The sequence below is a fragment of the Motacilla alba genome, chromosome 4, assembly GCF_015832195.1.
Source record: "Motacilla alba alba isolate MOTALB_02 chromosome 4, Motacilla_alba_V1.0_pri, whole genome shotgun sequence".
In the NCBI taxonomy this organism is placed as follows: Eukaryota; Metazoa; Chordata; class Aves; order Passeriformes; family Motacillidae; genus Motacilla; species Motacilla alba.
The window spans coordinates 43,321,534-43,338,364 of NC_052019.1; the positions used below are offsets into that span (position 1 = coordinate 43,321,534).

The window sequence follows — 16,831 nt, forward strand, 5'->3', positions numbered from 1 at the left end:
AGTAAAGCTGCTGCCAAGATATTATCAAGCTTTTCTTCTTTCTTATTTTACTAAGTGGGTTTTTTGAAACTGAAGCTTACACAAAATGAGCTGCAAAACAAATTACCAGTCTGGCTAATGTGCTAAGTCATTCTGAGAGCCCATAAAACTTTAATGCAGGAAAGCAAAACTGCAGGGCCCTGTCCCTCTCCAGCTGTACTGCCATTAACCTGACCCTGCCACCCAGCCACATAACTCTGATTTTTATGTCATCTGTTGCGATATTGGGGCAACACTGTTAAACTGTTCTGAAGTTACCTGCCAGCAAGGCATGTATTAGTTATGGAATTAGAGACTGTATCAGAGCTGGCAAGACAGAAATTCTGCTTGGCTTGCATCTTTTTGCCATGTCCCTGTCTCTGTCCACTGCCAAAGAGAGGAGCCTCGCTGGCTCTCCTGCCTGACAATGGCTGTGGGGTGGGCAGGAGCCAGAGCCCTGTGGCAGCAGCAGCAACTCCAGAGCTGCTGTCCACTCTGCTGTTCTGCTGGGCTGTGGCAACAACACAAACGCTCCCCCGTGGGGGATGATTGGCTCTTCCCCCTCTCCTTGAAAGACACACAGCAGCCAGTGTGGCTCAGTCTAACAAGGTCTGAGCTGGAAAAAAAGGGAAAAAGCCCTTGTTGATCATGAAGGGGAGGAGTGGGAAGGGATCTTGATAGAGTCTATATAATCTGCCTTATAGAAAGCAAAATGAAAACAAGTGCTCATATGTTCTCTGGAGCAAAAAAGGAAAAGCAGAAGTGAATAGCTTACTTCTAATATAAACAATGTCTAGCTCCATTTGCCATTTGGAAAATACCATTAGCATCTTTTGAGAACAATACCGCCCACTCCAGATCTCATTGGGGGATGCTAACAGCTCTGCAAGAGCTTTTGATAAAATGAGCTTGCAGTAGGTCGGTGTGACCTCCATCTGACTTGACTCATTTGCAGAGCCTGATAAAAGTGCTGCTGTATTTCCAGGATGGTATGAAAGCACAGGCAGGGAGGGAGAGAACGTTAGAACTGACTGGGAAGTGCAGGAGCTGGAAGGTCCATAATCACACTCCCATTTCAATGTGTTTTGAGAGTAACTTTTTTCAGAACTAAATAGCTTCTAAACAGCTGCTCAAACCAACACTGAGCACTTCATGACAGTGCAGGACCAGGATTGTACTGCACTCTGCCCCACATAGGTAATTTCTAGCAGATCCAGAGTAATGAGTCCTTTCCACTGTGCAACATAACAGAGAAGATTTTAGACTGACAGTAATTCAGATACTGTAATGAGAAGCAGTATTTGCATCTGAATTTAGTATTGGCACAGTGCATAGCTCCTGTTGTTTGCAACCCTTCCCTGAACATCTGCAAATATGTCATCCTGTTTCTTTGCATCGATTGTGTTCTGCCCTGTAATTCTGACCAGGTAGAGAATGCCTTCCCTGCCACACAAACAGTAGCCAGATGCTTGTCTTTCAGCAGTAGCATCTCCTTTAGGAAGGCCCAAAGGTGAAATTTCGGATCCTGTCAGCTTTTAAACATGGCCCTTGCAATGTAGCAGATGATTGTACATCAAAGGCTGTCTGATAGGAGGTCATATTTGACCAGTTAATTAATCATCATGTTGCAAAGGAGTACTTGCTTGAAGGAAATAAAAAGCACCTACGTCTGTGCTTGAAGGACCTCACCAATATTATCAAATAGATTTTGATTTTATTCTAATTACCTGTTATAACAGGACATATATTCAGTAAAATGGTAGATTCATTTGTATTCAGTAAAATGGTAGATCCTATTAGCAAGGAAAGTCCATCTCACTTCACTGGCTTTTTTCCAGGAAGTTGCTGTCCAAACTGCAGACACTGTAAAATCCAAACGTATTTTCTGCCTCTTTCAATAAGAGGAGCTCTCTCTATTAGTAGTAAGGCCCTGATGCTGTAGGGACTTGCTGTTCTCTCATGGGAGCAGAGCAGGAGCTTATTGCAAGGCTGAAGGCAGTTTTTATAAATAACACTTTATACCAAAATGTAGTCTTTTATCACAATAATCCAAAGAACAAAAATATTCATAGCTTGGTTGGGAATGAGTGAAGTTGTTTAGTTTTCCTGTAACAATGGTGTTTCTTGCATTTTTTTCTTTAAAGGTTATGGCGATAAAGGCAGGAAATCCAAAAGTTCTAAATAAGTTAATTGGTCTGGTACAGAAGAAAACACAAGGACGGTCCAATCCTGTTCTGGTGAAGCAATTATTAGAGAAGAAGATATCAGGGTAGCCACAAGAGAAAAAGCACACAAGCAACTAAAGAAGCACGTGCTTTGTTCTGTCTGCAAATGAACTTTGGTGTCTCCTTGTGCAGCGTCGCACTTGTTGGAAATACTTCAAGCAGCTTGAAGTCCCAGCCTTCCCTGGATGCATCAGCCAAAGGCAGATGGGCCAGAGAAAAGCAGGATACAGCCATTTGCATCTCCCATGCTTTGATGTGGCACTTGGAAATGTGATTTCCACACAGCCCTGGGAAATAAGCTCCCAGAGGTGTCTGTGAGTACACAGAGAGCTGAAACTGCATGGGTTGGTTTTCCAATAAAGCGGGTACAAACTCAGCTTTTGTGTCTGCCTGTTTGTGAGAAGGGGGATTCACAATCTCGAATACTCAGTCTGGGTGTGCGCACTGTAACTCACTGTCAGTGTGAGCACGACAGGAACAATTATTAAAACACCCTGAAGTCATTGAGGAGCCCACGTGTGCCTCGATGCCTTAACAGAAGGGAACTAAAAGTTCACTGCTATCATTCTTCCTGGTTTCTGAGGAAAGGGGAAAGGACGAAGCCACAAGCTGCTTCACTGTGTGCCTGAGGGTAGTGCCACAGACAGAAGTGCTGGCATCTCACCCTGTCAGATTGTTTGCTCACCTTCTCCCAGTTCTGCACCCACATACCTGCTGTGCCTGCTCTCAGTTCTGAGGAGTGCCTGAGGGGTGTGTGTCTGAGCCCTTCTGAGGGTCACATCCCATTTTGGCATCACAGGCTCAGAACAGCAGATGTGCTTCTGCCAGTCCTGTACAATCTACAGCAGAACAAGCAGAATCATAAAATAGCTGGAGTTGATCATTGGAGTCCAGCTCCTGGCCCTGAACAGGACAGCCCCAGCTCCAGTTTGGTTTTTCTCTGCAGGCAAGAACTTGGTGCCATGTTACAAATGGCCAATGCCCAGGGCTGCTGCTTCTCTGGCATGTGGTTTTCTCCTGTCATCTGGAACTGTACTGCTTTGGGGAAGGAATGGAACACGCAGCTAGCTGAGCTGGATTCAGCTGGGGTTCAGTCCTTCTCCACTACTTAATCCTAAGGGGTTTTTTGTGCTGGTAGTTTTTATTTTGGGTTTTTTTACATCATTTATTTTTTAGTTCCTGGCTTTCAATAATCACTGAAATGCAGGGATCTGGAATAAACTTGCCCATCCCAACCAGCTTTACCTGATTGAGCCATTAACGAGAAATGCAACAAGAAAGAGCCTGTCAAATTTTCATGTAGCGGGGAAATAAATTCTATTTAGTACCAGATGCTTGAAGTTCTTAAATCCCTCCTGGAGACTGCTAAGCCTTACTTTTTAAAGATCACACCTACCTCATAGCTACTTCTTCAGAACTGTTCTTTAGGATGTGCCTGCAGGGCAGACATTGTCACAGGAGTGCAGCAGGTGTGGCCCTGGGACTTCAGTCACCTTTGGCAAATGTGGCGCTTGCAGCACTAATTCAAAGCAGGCTGATGGCAGTTCTTCCCCTGAGTGGCAGTGCTGATGTTATGTCTTGACGAGGATGTTGATGTAAAAATGGGCTGAGGTTCAAGTGCAAACTCCTTCATTAGAAGGAAAAAACCCCTTTGGTTTTCAATACATTTAATGAATAAAATGTATACCCATTATTCACAAAAAAAAAAATACTTTTACAATTCAAATATCATCCTACAGCTTACAAAAAGCAGTAACACAAGTGCAGTCAAAAACTGTGACCCTTCAAAAACCAGTCCACCAAACAAAATGCCTAAACCTCCAAAAACTCCCCAAATCACACCACACCCAGGATTTTCATGTGATTTGACCTTCACACTAAGACTTCTACTATCACTTTTCACATCATGAGCAAAACCTACCATTTTTACTTAGAGTGGTGTGAGTTTTCTGTAAGTGTTCAGTCAATAAAGGTTTCGATTATACAACAAACTACTGGAATTCTGTTCAAATCTTGCCATGGCAGCAAGAAACAAGAAGGCACAAGGGTTTCTCAATGAAATCTTGAGTCTTAGAGATCCTCCCTCAGTTTAGAAAAACATAGTTGTTTCCCAGAGGTGGTCCTCCAAAGGTTAGTGTTTGTTGTGGCACAGCTGGATGTTGCTCTGCTGAGTTCCCCACTGCTGCAGTGGGTGCCTTTTAAAAAGAGAAATCAAACCAACAATGTATTTGCAAGAGTAATAAATAAGGTGATGAAGGAAGCATCTCAATTAATGTAGCAAGGCTACTGCTAATAATTCTCTCTATGGGCTACTTCTTCTTAGCCACTCTTTTACTATAGAATTATACTTTCCTAATACGTGTAAAGCCTGTTAAAATCATCAGCCAGGTTCTCTCTGAGTAGAGTCTGCATCAGTACATCATGCACCTGGGCCTGTGCAAAGCACTGGACACTGTCCTGCATGGCATCCTTATCTCTAAACTGAGAGACATGGGTTTGATGGGTGGACTGCTCAGGGGATAAGGAATTGGCTGGCTGGTTGCACTCAAAGAGCTGCAGTTAATATCCTGATGTCCAGGTGGAAGCTAGTGATGAGTGGGGCTGTCCAGGCGTTGTCACTGAGCCTTGCCCTGTTTCACATCTTTGCTGGTGACATGGACAGTGGGTCCATGTGCTCCCTCATCCATCAGCAAGTTCTCTGATGACAACAAGCTGTGTGCCATGGTCGCTGCAGGACAGGGATACCACCCAGTGTGATCTGGACAGGCTTGAGAAGGGGAACTGTGCAAAGAAGTGGGACTTGAGGGTGCTGGGGAATGACAAACTTGACATGACCTGGCAATGTGCACTCACAGCCCAGAAGGCCAAATACATCCTGGGCTGCATCCAAAGCCCTATGGGCAGCAGGGCAAGGGAGGGGATTCTGCCCCTGTGCTCTGCCCTGGTGAGACCACACCTGCAGCGCTGCATCCAGCTCTGGGGTCCCAGAGCAGGAAGAACAGGGATCTGTTGGAACAAGTCCGGAGGAGACCATGAAGATGATCAGAGGGCTGGAACATCTCACCTGACAGGCTGAGACAGTTGGGACTGTTCAGCCTGGAGAAGAGAAGGCTCTGGAGAGACCTTATAGCACCTTCCAGTTCCTCAAAAGTTGGGGCAACAAGAGAGCTGGAGAAAGACAAGAGCATGTAGTGGTAGGATGAGGGGGAATCTCTTTAAGATGAGAGAGGGCAGGTTTAGATTAGATACTAGGAAAAACATCTCTACTGTGAAGCACTGGAACAGGCTGCCCTAAAAGCTGTAGATGCCTCATCACTAGAAGTGTTCAAGGCCAGGTTGGATGGGGCTTTAGAAGGTTGGCTGTTCTAGTGGAAGCTGTCCCTGCCTGTGGTGGGGGGGTTAGAATTATATTAAGGTCCTTTCCAACCATTCAGTGATTTACTGTTAAGTCTCAGTCTATTTTCACCTCCACCTGCCAGACACAATAACAAGAAAGATTAAAAAGGGATAACTGTAATAGTCTTCCCTTCCAGGGAAGGTAAAGAGCAGCCATAGTCTATAAATTTTGCACTATATTATGAAACAGTCATTCCTGAAATTTTTGAAGAACTCTTTTGCAGACACAAAATGTAAATTTCTTTTTGATAGGAAAAAAAAGTGATTTGAGTCAATTGAGATCAAGATAATGAACCTTTTTAACATTTGTGGAGGTACCAGCTACCAACTTCAAAGCAGCAGTAGCTGGCAGTGCTCAGACCTAGCAGTGGGAAGGCTCAGTTGGGCTGGCTCACACTGCTCCCACTATACAAGCCTGCATTAAGGGGCTCATCAGTCACCTCACACCCTTTTGACTGAACCAATACAGCCAAAACATGGGATCCTTTTTGCCTGCCAAGGCCTTTACACAGCAGCCCAAATACAACCACCACCTTCCCATTCCCCTAAATGGAGCTCACAGCAAATTCTAAATCCTCAACAAGTGGAGCGCTGTACTGAGCAAAACAAACAGCTTTGGTTTATATCTGCTTAGCAGTAGATGAGCGCATAAGAAAAGCAGAAGCAAGAGCTTCAAGGAATTTAGTTTCTGCTATTTAAAGACAAATAAAACAACCCCACAGGACAGGTGGGTCTGCAGGATGGAAGGCAGAGCCTGACTCTGAAGTGTTCAATGTAGGACATCCTGCAGACCAGGAGGCTGTCCCAAGTGTGGTTGTATCGAGGCTGGAGCTCTGGAATGAAGATTGAGGCTTTGACCCCAACTTGGAAGTCTCATTTAGCTACTCCAGTGCTCTCTGATCTAATGATTGCAGATGCCATCTGTGCAACAGCAGCAGGCAGGGTGAATTAAGGACAGTTTCATGCAGATTTTCAGCAGTTACTATCCACAAACAGGGGACCAAGGAAAATGCTCACAAATTAAAAGCTGACACCAGACACTGTCATGACCATCTCATCTACTCATTGCTGGAAGTCTTTTAGGAGGTCAGGCCTGAGGGTAGAGAGCTGATACTTACTATCGCATATAGCTGAAGTATCCTGTATCTGAGGCTGCAGAAGAGGAGAAGAAAGTTGTCTAAAAAGATGCTGGCAGTGCTCTAAGTAGTGAAGAAAGAATTTCTAGCACTCAGCCTTGGTTGCAGAGTTTAATTTTAACTGTGTTAAAAATAGAAGCACACGATAGGAACCTTAACTAAAAAATTACAGCAGAGCATTCAGCTGTGGTTTCAGTGCAGCCCCTTTCCACCCTGCTTTGCAGTGTGGTGTCGGGGTTCTGGGATGCTTTTGTGTTTCTTCTGAGCACCTCTACCTACACTTACACAACCACTGACCTCAGCAGCACCTTCCCAGGGATTTATGGCCTTGTGTCCATGCTCAACCTGGAGAGTGTTTGTTTTCTCACACATAAAGAAAAACAAATTGGGTTTTCAGTCAGCTCTCTGTTCTCAAACCGCACAAGGGAGAAGAAGTAACGGCACACTGCTGGTTAGTTTGCCCTCATTGCCAGCATCTTCTTAAAATACTACTTACACATCCTCACACACAAACACTGGATTCTGAATCAGGCAGTGGCCACTTAAAACTATGTTACAGAAGAGAGGAGGTCTCCATTTATCAACCCAAATGCTCAGAAGCTTCCTGCATTGGGTTGGCTTCAAGTGCAAGTTGTTCCCTGTCCCCTCAGAAGCCGCAGATGTGCAGGTAATACACAGACAGAGAGGACTCTATTGATAAACAGTGTGAGGAATGCAGTAAAATAAAAAATCCCAAGTTGTCATGACCTGTAGTTTGCTACAAATGTGCATTTTTCTGCCCATTGTGATGGGAAATTTAGATTCCATCTTCAAGAGCCCCTGGGCCAAGCACAATCTGTAACTAGGGATGACTGCAGTGGAAACACAAAACCACTGGGAATCACTTCTCTCCTGACTGTACTCCAGCCCACATCCCACATTAGGCTAGACAGCCTGATTTTAACTGCAATAAAGCAAACTGCAGAAATGCTCAGGTGCCACCATGAGGGAACAAAGCTGCAGAAAGAAGGTAGTTTAGTGAGCAACATAGCTGTGCATGCTCCCAGTGGAACCGAACCTTCCCTCTAGGACCATCCTAGTCCCAGATCCTTAAGATCTCCTGTAGGACGTACAGGGATTTCACAACTGTCTACAGCATTTGCTGACCAACTGCAGAACTAAGTGGTGAGCGATCCTGACCTTTGGTTTCTCCCCTTTATCTGTGTAGGGGAGTCCAATTCATGACCCTACATGAATCGTATAGATTCCCATCTTTGCCTGCTGGCTTTGCCCAAGAAAAAGACTGGTGACAGCTGTGCCAGATCCCATGTTATCCCATCTCACACAGGCAGCAAACTAACCCATGTAACGTTCCCCGCCTTGTCACTGCAGCCGTCGGAGAAAGGCCTCAAAGTCCAGTACTTGGAACTGCAGAGCTGCACTGCCATGATCCTCACAAGAGCCAACAGCTCCACCGTAGGGAATGCTCCCTCCATGCACAGCCTTTTGTATAAGCACAAAGCAGAAGTTCTCCCAACTGGTTGCATCAGCCACAGCTGTAATTGTCTAACCCACTAAGCAGGCATAACCATCAGTAAGTTGTATTTTAGCTGCTCAAGAGGCCACACTTTCAGGCTGGTCCTAGGGGCTGCTAGATTTTTTTCACACTGAAGCTCAGAAACCAATGTTATGACCCCAGAGATTTACAAAAGACACTGATCAGTGTTTCTAAACTTCAAGTTATGCTTGGACATCAAGAGACATGAGTTGTTGGCTCCAGCTGCAGCAAGGGATACTGAGACCCAGAGCCACTCCCTCTCCTTTGAGTTTGAGCTGGCATTTCGTCTGAGCTCTGGCCAAACTGACACAGCAGCACTGAGCTGGACACAGTTTAGTTGTCTCAGATTTGACTCGTCCATGTTATTTTTTGGTCTAAATCCAAGCTAGTTATTTTTAAAGTAGACTGCAATAAAACACAGCTGCTGTGGAATTGGCTTCATCCGAGACGTAGGTTTGCAGGTATTTAGTCCACAGTACGTAATTGTATGCGGGCAGTCTGCTGAAGTGCCAAAGTTGAGAAATGCAGCCTTTGCACAAAAGTTCCATCAGGGCTTTTAGCCCAGAGACTTCAGTCTTAATTTAATCCAGCTGCCACAAGAACCATTATAATCAATGAACAAAAAGAAGATTTGCACAGTCAGCAACAAAACGCCACTTTAAGCACCTACATATTTGAGAATCCAAGTAATGCTCCTTTTCATAAATAAGAGGCTTCCAACTGAGCATATAACAAATGAAGTGCATTGATGCTGGGCCACAACATGTTTAGAAAAGCTGGGGGCCACTAAAAATTAAAGTGCATTTAGTCAGAGCAGGGCTTAAACCACCAATAAAGTCACAGAAATAGTGCTGCATTCTGTGGCTGTCTGCAGTCAGACAGCTGGCACCACCTGCATCTTACCCAAGTACCTATTTATTCAAGTCTGACACCGCCTTCACAAGGAGCAATTTTTACCCTTCTTTGCACATTTCTGTCCCAAAACATCACACAGCACCGCTGTCCACTTGGACAGGTACTGTAGGACATGGTCATATTAATTTTTCAAGTTTGATCTCTTTCTTTCTGGTCCCTGAGAAATCAGAGCAATGCAAACGTAAATTCTGCATTTCATACAGAGGGAAGTGCCCCCTGCTACTCTGTGGCATTTTATCTTTGCTTTGCTCATTAATGTAAGCAGCCCAAGTGCCATGTATCCTCCATTTCTGCTGATAATGCTCAAAGAGTGCAAGGAGGAACATACTCTAATTATCTAAATCAGATCTGGACACAGCAGTATTGTTACTGTACAGTGCCAGAGATATATGAGTTAAAAGAAAAGAAAGAGGAAAATCCCAGTATTCTACTCATAAACACAGATGCAATTTAAATGTTACAAACGTAATGGGAGCTGTCATAAGAACTGCAGGCATGACATAGCAATTTCAGTCAATACAGCAGAGTAAATTGCTTATTAAATCAAGCCATCCTCAAACAGGAGCTGTGGCTACAAATTCAAATGATACAATAACATAATTTAACTGCAACAAATCACACTGCTCCCATCCTTTTCTTTCCAACCCTGAGATTTTAGAGCATCTTAGGGGAGCTAGAAAACCTTCCTGAAGCATGAAACCTTCCGAGAGGCTTAAGCAGAGTGCACAAAAGGGTAGTAGTGAGTGTGTACACACTGTGCTGGATGGTGAACTTCTCTTGGTAAATAGAACTTAACCTCTTGAACTTAAACCCTTGGAGTCTGCAGGATGCTGCAAGTTTGTTTGCAAATGTTTTTCTCTGAAGGACTGAACAGACCACTTGGGCTTTGTGCTCAGGCCAAAGAGCGGCATTGGTGGCAGGAATGCTGCTCAGGCTTCCTGTCTATCCAGTCCTGCTCCCATTCCAAAGCACGGCTCCCTGGTGATGTCTAAGGGTCCCTGGTGATGTCCAAGGCTCAATCACACTTTGTTTTCTCCTATCCTAGAAATTTACCAATCTTACTAAGAATACCAAATCACACCTGAAAGGCAAGTGCTCTGTACCACAGCATGACACCACTGAATTCAGACTTTTTGCAAAGTGACAAACCCCAAAGAAAGAAGAAACAAGTAATTTATGAACTGGATGCTTGGAAGCATGTACCTGGGTCTGCTGGGGGGAGGGACCGTCCATGCCTGATACTGGAGTTTTCTCATCTCCACAGAATACAGTTGAAAACAGAAGTTCCCATTTCTGTTCTTCAAAACCAAAGTCAGAAATTACCAGGACAAAAAAAGACAATGTATTTTTCACACCCAGAACTGCAACACCAATAACTTGATCCCATTCAAAATATCATAATATTTTTAAGGCACACATGAAAAAGATAAAATTTAAACAAAATGTCTAGAATACAATAATATAGGTAGTAAGCACAGCCAGCAACATGTGAACTGCACCTGACTATAGATGTCCAAAAATCAGCACAATAATGAATGAAACTGCTGAGAGCTTTAGTCCAATTAATACTAACCATGTGTATGTTTATTGAGACTAACCCAGACAGCATCCAAAAATGGCCAAAGATAAAAGAGAATAACTACAAATTTTTGAAGACAAAGTGCTCACTTTATAGGTAGGTTGCAAAAACAAAATAAACAAAAACTAAACCAAACACACACACACACACACACACAAAAAAAAAAAAAAGCAGGTTGAAAATGCTGGAACAATTCCTTGCAATAGAGAACAGCTTAAAAACACATTCCAAAGCTACATAATTGGAAATGTGGCATTCACAGTTTGAAGCATCTAGTAGGAGACTGGAAATTCACTTTGGTATCACTGAGCCACCACCTGCAGTCTTTGGAATAGATCTGCCAAGGCACTTCATTTGGAACTGATGCTGAGCCAATGTACCAAAGAAGGACTGCTCCAGTCACACACCCACCTGAATGGGGAAAACCAGATCATAATGCACTTCCTTGTTCTTGGAAAGAGCAGCATAATGCTGTTGTCCTCCAGGGACCTACAGGCAGGACCACAGCTTGGACCACGAGCAGAGAGTTTTTTTGGGAAGGATGTATCGTTGGTGAAAAACAGGATAACACATTATCTAACTGGAGGGAAGAAGCTTATTAGAGAAGCATTTGGCTGAAGAGCTTATGCACACAGATGTGATTCATCTCAAAAGATCAACATTTTCAAGCTAAATCACAGGTTCTGCATTTTGAAAGCAGGAAGAGGAATTCCCACCAAGTTTTTTGTGCTGGCTGCCAGACAATCTACTGCTATTACATCTGAGACACAGCTGCAAGTCTGATCCCACTCAGAAATAAAGCAATGCAAAGGTACACGTATGATCTGCATTTTTACATTCTAAGCCAGGGTCACTGCATTCATCCACCTCTTCCTTTTGGGGGGCCTGACAGACATTTCCCATTGGTGAGAGGATACTGCACAAACACAGCTCTGACCTTTCAGCAAGAATTCCACACAACTCCAGATTTCAAAGGCTGACTTTATCCAACTGGATGTAGAACATAAGCTCTACTAAAACTTAGGAGGAAAATCCTCTCCTTCCTCTAATTTACAGATGCTTCTATGAGCAGTCGACATTTTAAAATCCTCATAAAGCTTAACAGACCTGCTGGGATGAAACTGCAGTGATTTTGTCCATTTGCTGAAAACACCAGTGAAAAATTAACAATCTCAAAAGAAATCCCTTCTACCCAGCAAATAAGGATTCTTAGTTTAGAATACAAACAAAGGAAGGGAATTTACAGGTAGCAATTTACTGCCTTGAGCACTGATCTGCAGAACTCTTTATTTTTAAAAAAGTTAAATAATCTAATTCCTTTTTTAAAAGTCCTCAAAAAAAAAAAAAAAAAAGAAAGATTAGATAGCGTCTGCATTTTAGCAGTTGTTTCTGAACCACTAAAAGTCAGCTGATCAAAGTTTCCTTTTGCTCACATGCAGTTCTTGCAGAAGAGGTGAGAAGCAGAACAAGCACTGACCCTGCAACCATAATGCTGAAACACTTCCAACACACACACTGAACCCCCTCAGGCCAGGCCTGTGAGTACAGCATGGAAGGCAGCAGAACGAGGGAGTGGGGAAAGAACCCACAGTGCCCTAGGACAAGTTTAATTTTTTTTTTTAAATAAATAAATCAATCTCATTACCCATTTACAACAACGTGGGGCCGAGGGGGAACTGAGAAAGAAAGAACTCTCTTCAACCTGGGTCACTAATACTTAAGGAAAAATCCCACAGCTTTGGCTTCAGCTTCCAAGAAAGCTGGTGAGGCGAAAGAGGACCATGCAGAGGTCAGTAGGTGATTTACAGAATAGTGATGCAGTGGCACCTGAAAAACTAAACAAGTCACAAATGAAAGCAAACCAGAGAGAGTCAGCTAGGAAGCAACAGGACCCCCAGCCATCATAGAAGTGAAGACTATGCAGCAAACAAGAAAAGATGGAGCCAGAGAAATTCTGGAGGTGATTTTGTTGGAGATAAGACTTTGGGATTTTTTTTTTCTTGGAATAGCCTAGAGCAGGCTGACACAATGAATGCAGACATTTTAATCTATACCTTGTAGATTAAAAGAAGAACTTTTCAGAACTATCTAATGGATTTAAGAGCTTAAACTGCACTGCACATTCCAGAGGAATTTGATGTGCAAATAATTAGACTGTTCTGGAATGTCTTTGGTTTTTGTTTTTAAACTGTTCTTTTCCTTGAAATCTCTCAGAAAATGTGTTTCAAAATCAGAATGTGATTAACTGGAATTCCACATTATGGAATTACAATGACCAGGAGAACTAATGTATGCAAGTGTTATTTCTGATTTCTGCTTCTTCACATTTTTTGGAGTCACTGTTAGTTTGTATCCTGGGCAAAAGGGTTTATGGCTTTCTTCAACTAAGCCCCTCTTTATGTAACCAACTACAACACACTGGAAGCACAATTATGCAGCTAAGATAAGACAAAATGCAGTGGTGATGCTCCAATTCATCACGTTTGGGTTCTTCTAATGAAGCCCATTACTCACAGAAGAGAATTTTCTCAAGCAGTTAGTCACCAGCAGACAGCTTTCCCCATTACTCCTTCCTTTTCTGCAGCTGGTGAATAGCCTGGTCTTCCCCTCACCATCCCAGAAATACAATATTAGGAAAAGTCAACACCTGAATTAAAAGTAAACAAACAGTATTTAACTTTCCCTTAACCAAAAGAAATTAACAATAAAACAGTACACCTTTTATGAGCAAGCTAACCTTTTTCATTTAATAAAAAAGACAAAAAAAGACAAAACCAGCCTGCTGTCCATTTAACACTACAGAAAAATACGGAGTATCTTTCTTTAGCTTATTAAAACAAGCATACAAATAAACTAGACACTAATAACAGCTTGCATAGAAACATTTTGTTTTGTACTTTGTGCAAATCTCACTAAATAAGGCATGCTTGCGGGCTTAGGTAGCAATGCAAGAGTTATCACGGAATGCCGAGGAACCGCAAGGAAAATTCCAGGCAGTCTGCAATCCACATCCACTTACACACTTCACTGGACTTCAAAGCCCAACAGCTGATAGCTGCAGATCTGTCTGCAACATAAGGCAATATGGTATGTGTAGGGCCCAGCACCTGCTTTCAGCTACTTGTGGGTTTACTACACATAAGATCACTTGAATTCAGAAAACCTGAGCCAGTAGTTAAAATGGGGGTTTTGGATGCGGATCAGTAAGAACCTGGCTTCAGGGTGAAGCAAGGGAAGAGGCAAAGAGGACAATGACATCAAGAAACACAGCCCTTCACATGACCCCTTCAGGGTTTTGTGCAGATTTTGCATGTCTTTTTATACTGTGAACTTTCCCCATGGGGCAATGTTTTTTCAAGCAAACTTGTCTCCTAACAAGTTATCCAGAAGAGTATTTCTGGAACAGAAACAGTTAACGTGTTTGTGTCTCTTAGCCAGCCAACAAGTGTCCATTGCAGAAATTCAACAGGAATTAGTGACACTGAAGAAGGGTGGCTGTGTAACGAGGAAGGGAGGAAGAAGGAAGCTGCAGTAAGAGCAGTATCAGAAATCTCAAATAAGTTATGTAGCACAGAGGGAAATTATAAGGCCTAACTGGAATAATATTTTGCCTCCTTCTTCCCCCTCCAAATCAAGTATTTTCAGGAAATATTGAAGTACAACCTTCTTTTGAAAGCAGCTTTGCATTAAAAAATCTGTTTAAACTCCAAAAGCTTTTCCAAAACACATTTTAAAAACCCACTAATAATAATCTTCAAAATCCCCCAGTATTTTTTAACATAAAATGGAATGTTCCTGGGCTAGAGCTGCCAGCTCCTTCAGGAACTCTGGGAAAAGGGCAGCTGCAAGTACGGCATTCCTCACGTGCGCAGGAAGGCTGGGATGAGCCAGACTTTTCTTTCCTTTCTGTCCCAGGAAAGGCTGCAGTACAGCTGGGTAAGCTTCAGAAAGATTCCTTCCTTTCCCTGGGTTGCTGCTGTGATGGACATTACCTAAAGACAGGAGGAGAAGGAGAGGAAAGAAAAATGACTCAGTATATTAAGCACACAGAGTACTTTTGCAGTGTCCAAATCCAGTTTATAAGGATTGTGTTCAGAGCTCTAGTTTGCAGTACCCAGATCGTGCAGGGAGATACTCCACTAATCCAGCATTATAAAGTTCTTTGTGGACTGGTTCTATTGCATTTTTTATTACCTATCTTTCTCCAGGTTATACATCATTCAGTTACAACTCTGATGAGAGAAATATGTGGGCAGAAGAGGAGTCAAGGGAAAGAGTAATATGGATTTACCTTCTGAAACAGTGGATAATATCTACCCGTCTAGAGCCAGCATGGTTGTCTCCATTTCAACAATACTATGGTCTATCCCTCCCCCACATCAAACTGTTGTTTTGATTTTACTTCTCTTTCTCTATCCTCTCCCTGTGAATCATCATGTCAATGGGTTTGAGGCCGAGCTATCACATCACCACATGAGTTTGAAGCAAGTTAGAAACTAAGGGGGAAAAAAAATTAAATATTGGATTTTTCTGCAGCTATAGGCCCCACTAACTGCACTTACTTCCCTGTAAAGCAACTAACCATTAAAAAGAGAGCAAGTGAAAGCCACTGTGTGTTCTGCTATATGATCTCTGCTGCCAGAGTTCAGAGGATCAGAGCTCAAGTATCAGAATGCATGGAATTACAGTGACAGCAGCACTTAAATTTCAATCAATTGCTCCTTGTTTCAACCTGAAGCAGAACTGCCCTGTAATTAGATGATAATTAATTTAGTGAAACTAAAAAGGTGACAAAATCTAATGCTGATGGAAATAAATACTCTACAAAGAAAAATTAACCTGTAGAACTCACTGCTACAAGATAGAACTCACTGCTACAAGGTATCATTGAGGCCAACAGCGGAGACTCGTAAGTCCCGTCTAACTAAGTGGGATGCTCTCTTGAGATGTTTAAGTAAATCATTAAAAAGAAATAAAAGGGCTGTTAATGGTAATTCACATACTGCAGACAAGCCCAAATCTGCATTGCTGCCTTCAGAAGGGGTTTCCCTTACACTGCACACAGCTCATGTTAAAGTAACAGTCTCAAGTGGCGCCAGCCTTGCTCTGAAACCCCTCCAAGCAGCGAACAGGGGGAGCTGCAGATGAAGGCCTCACTCCATGCTGCACAGCAATCCTCTGTTCAACAGCTCTGCACTTCTGTTCCTTGCCTGTACTTCACCCAAGGCACTGTGGAATTACTCTACTCTTCCAAACACTTGAAAAAAAAAATTCATCTCAATCATTTAACAGACTCGTACTTTTCTTGAGTTTAAAACACCTTTCCCAACTCCAGACTTATCAATCATTCATATTGTTATTCTACAAATTTCTACCTACTACAGACAGAGTACAGGAATTTCTATTCTGTGGGAAAATCTGACTGTGGGAGGAAAAACAACTTAAATTATAGATTACAATGAAAAGATAAAGTTTTAAGCTTCCCCTGAAGATTTTTTCTCAGATTTTCTAATGTCAAAACATTTCATAATTAATATTTTAAGTTTTTTTAAATAGTTTAGGCAATATAACCAGAATGCTAGTACACTGTCAAAGCTTTGCACTTCTTTATACTCTTCCTTCTAAAAAGAATCAAAACTGATACATCTCTAAAAATATTTTTTGTTTAGATTCAACTGCTTGTTTGGAAAAAAACCAGAAAGGCACAGAGAGCTGATCAAGGAACTAGAGATTTGTTTTTTTTTCTTTCATCCGGATTGTTCACTTCTCTCTAGGGTCAGGATGCAATCTGAGTCATACCATTGAAAACTGAGCATATGAGTACTCTGAAGATCATTACCAAGACACTGAAAAAGGGGCAGCTTGCACATGGAACTACATCATGACAGCTCTAGATGTGTAACCGGAGCCCAAGCTGCTGTGGAAGAAATCAGACACTACTGCAAGCAAAAAAGAACAAATTGTACCATTTCTGTTCAAAAACCTTCAGAGACCAACCCTGTAAAGTGAGAGAAAATTCTCTATA

The 16,831-nt window shown here is 42.6% G+C and overlaps 2 protein-coding genes across 4 annotated transcripts in view; one reads left to right on the plus strand and one right to left on the minus strand.

Annotated features, from left to right (window-relative positions):
• The window catches only part of GATB (glutamyl-tRNA amidotransferase subunit B), a 42,233-nt gene extending 39,614 nt beyond the window's left edge, over positions 1–2,619 (plus strand). For both annotated transcript variants that reach the window (XM_038136774.1, XM_038136775.1), the window contains one exon: positions 2,163–2,619. In XM_038136774.1, the coding sequence (XP_037992702.1) occupies positions 2,163–2,291 (129 nt within the window). In that variant the 3' untranslated portion in view covers positions 2,292–2,619. The remainder of the gene's footprint in view (positions 1–2,162) is intronic.
• Positions 2,620–10,784: 8,165 nt separating this feature from the next.
• Positions 10,785–16,831, minus strand: part of FAM160A1 (family with sequence similarity 160 member A1) — an 81,636-nt gene continuing 75,589 nt past the window's right edge. For both annotated transcript variants that reach the window (XM_038136772.1, XM_038136773.1), the window contains one exon: positions 10,785–14,798. In XM_038136772.1, the coding sequence (XP_037992700.1) occupies positions 14,581–14,798 (218 nt within the window). In that variant the 3' untranslated portion in view covers positions 10,785–14,580. The remainder of the gene's footprint in view (positions 14,799–16,831) is intronic.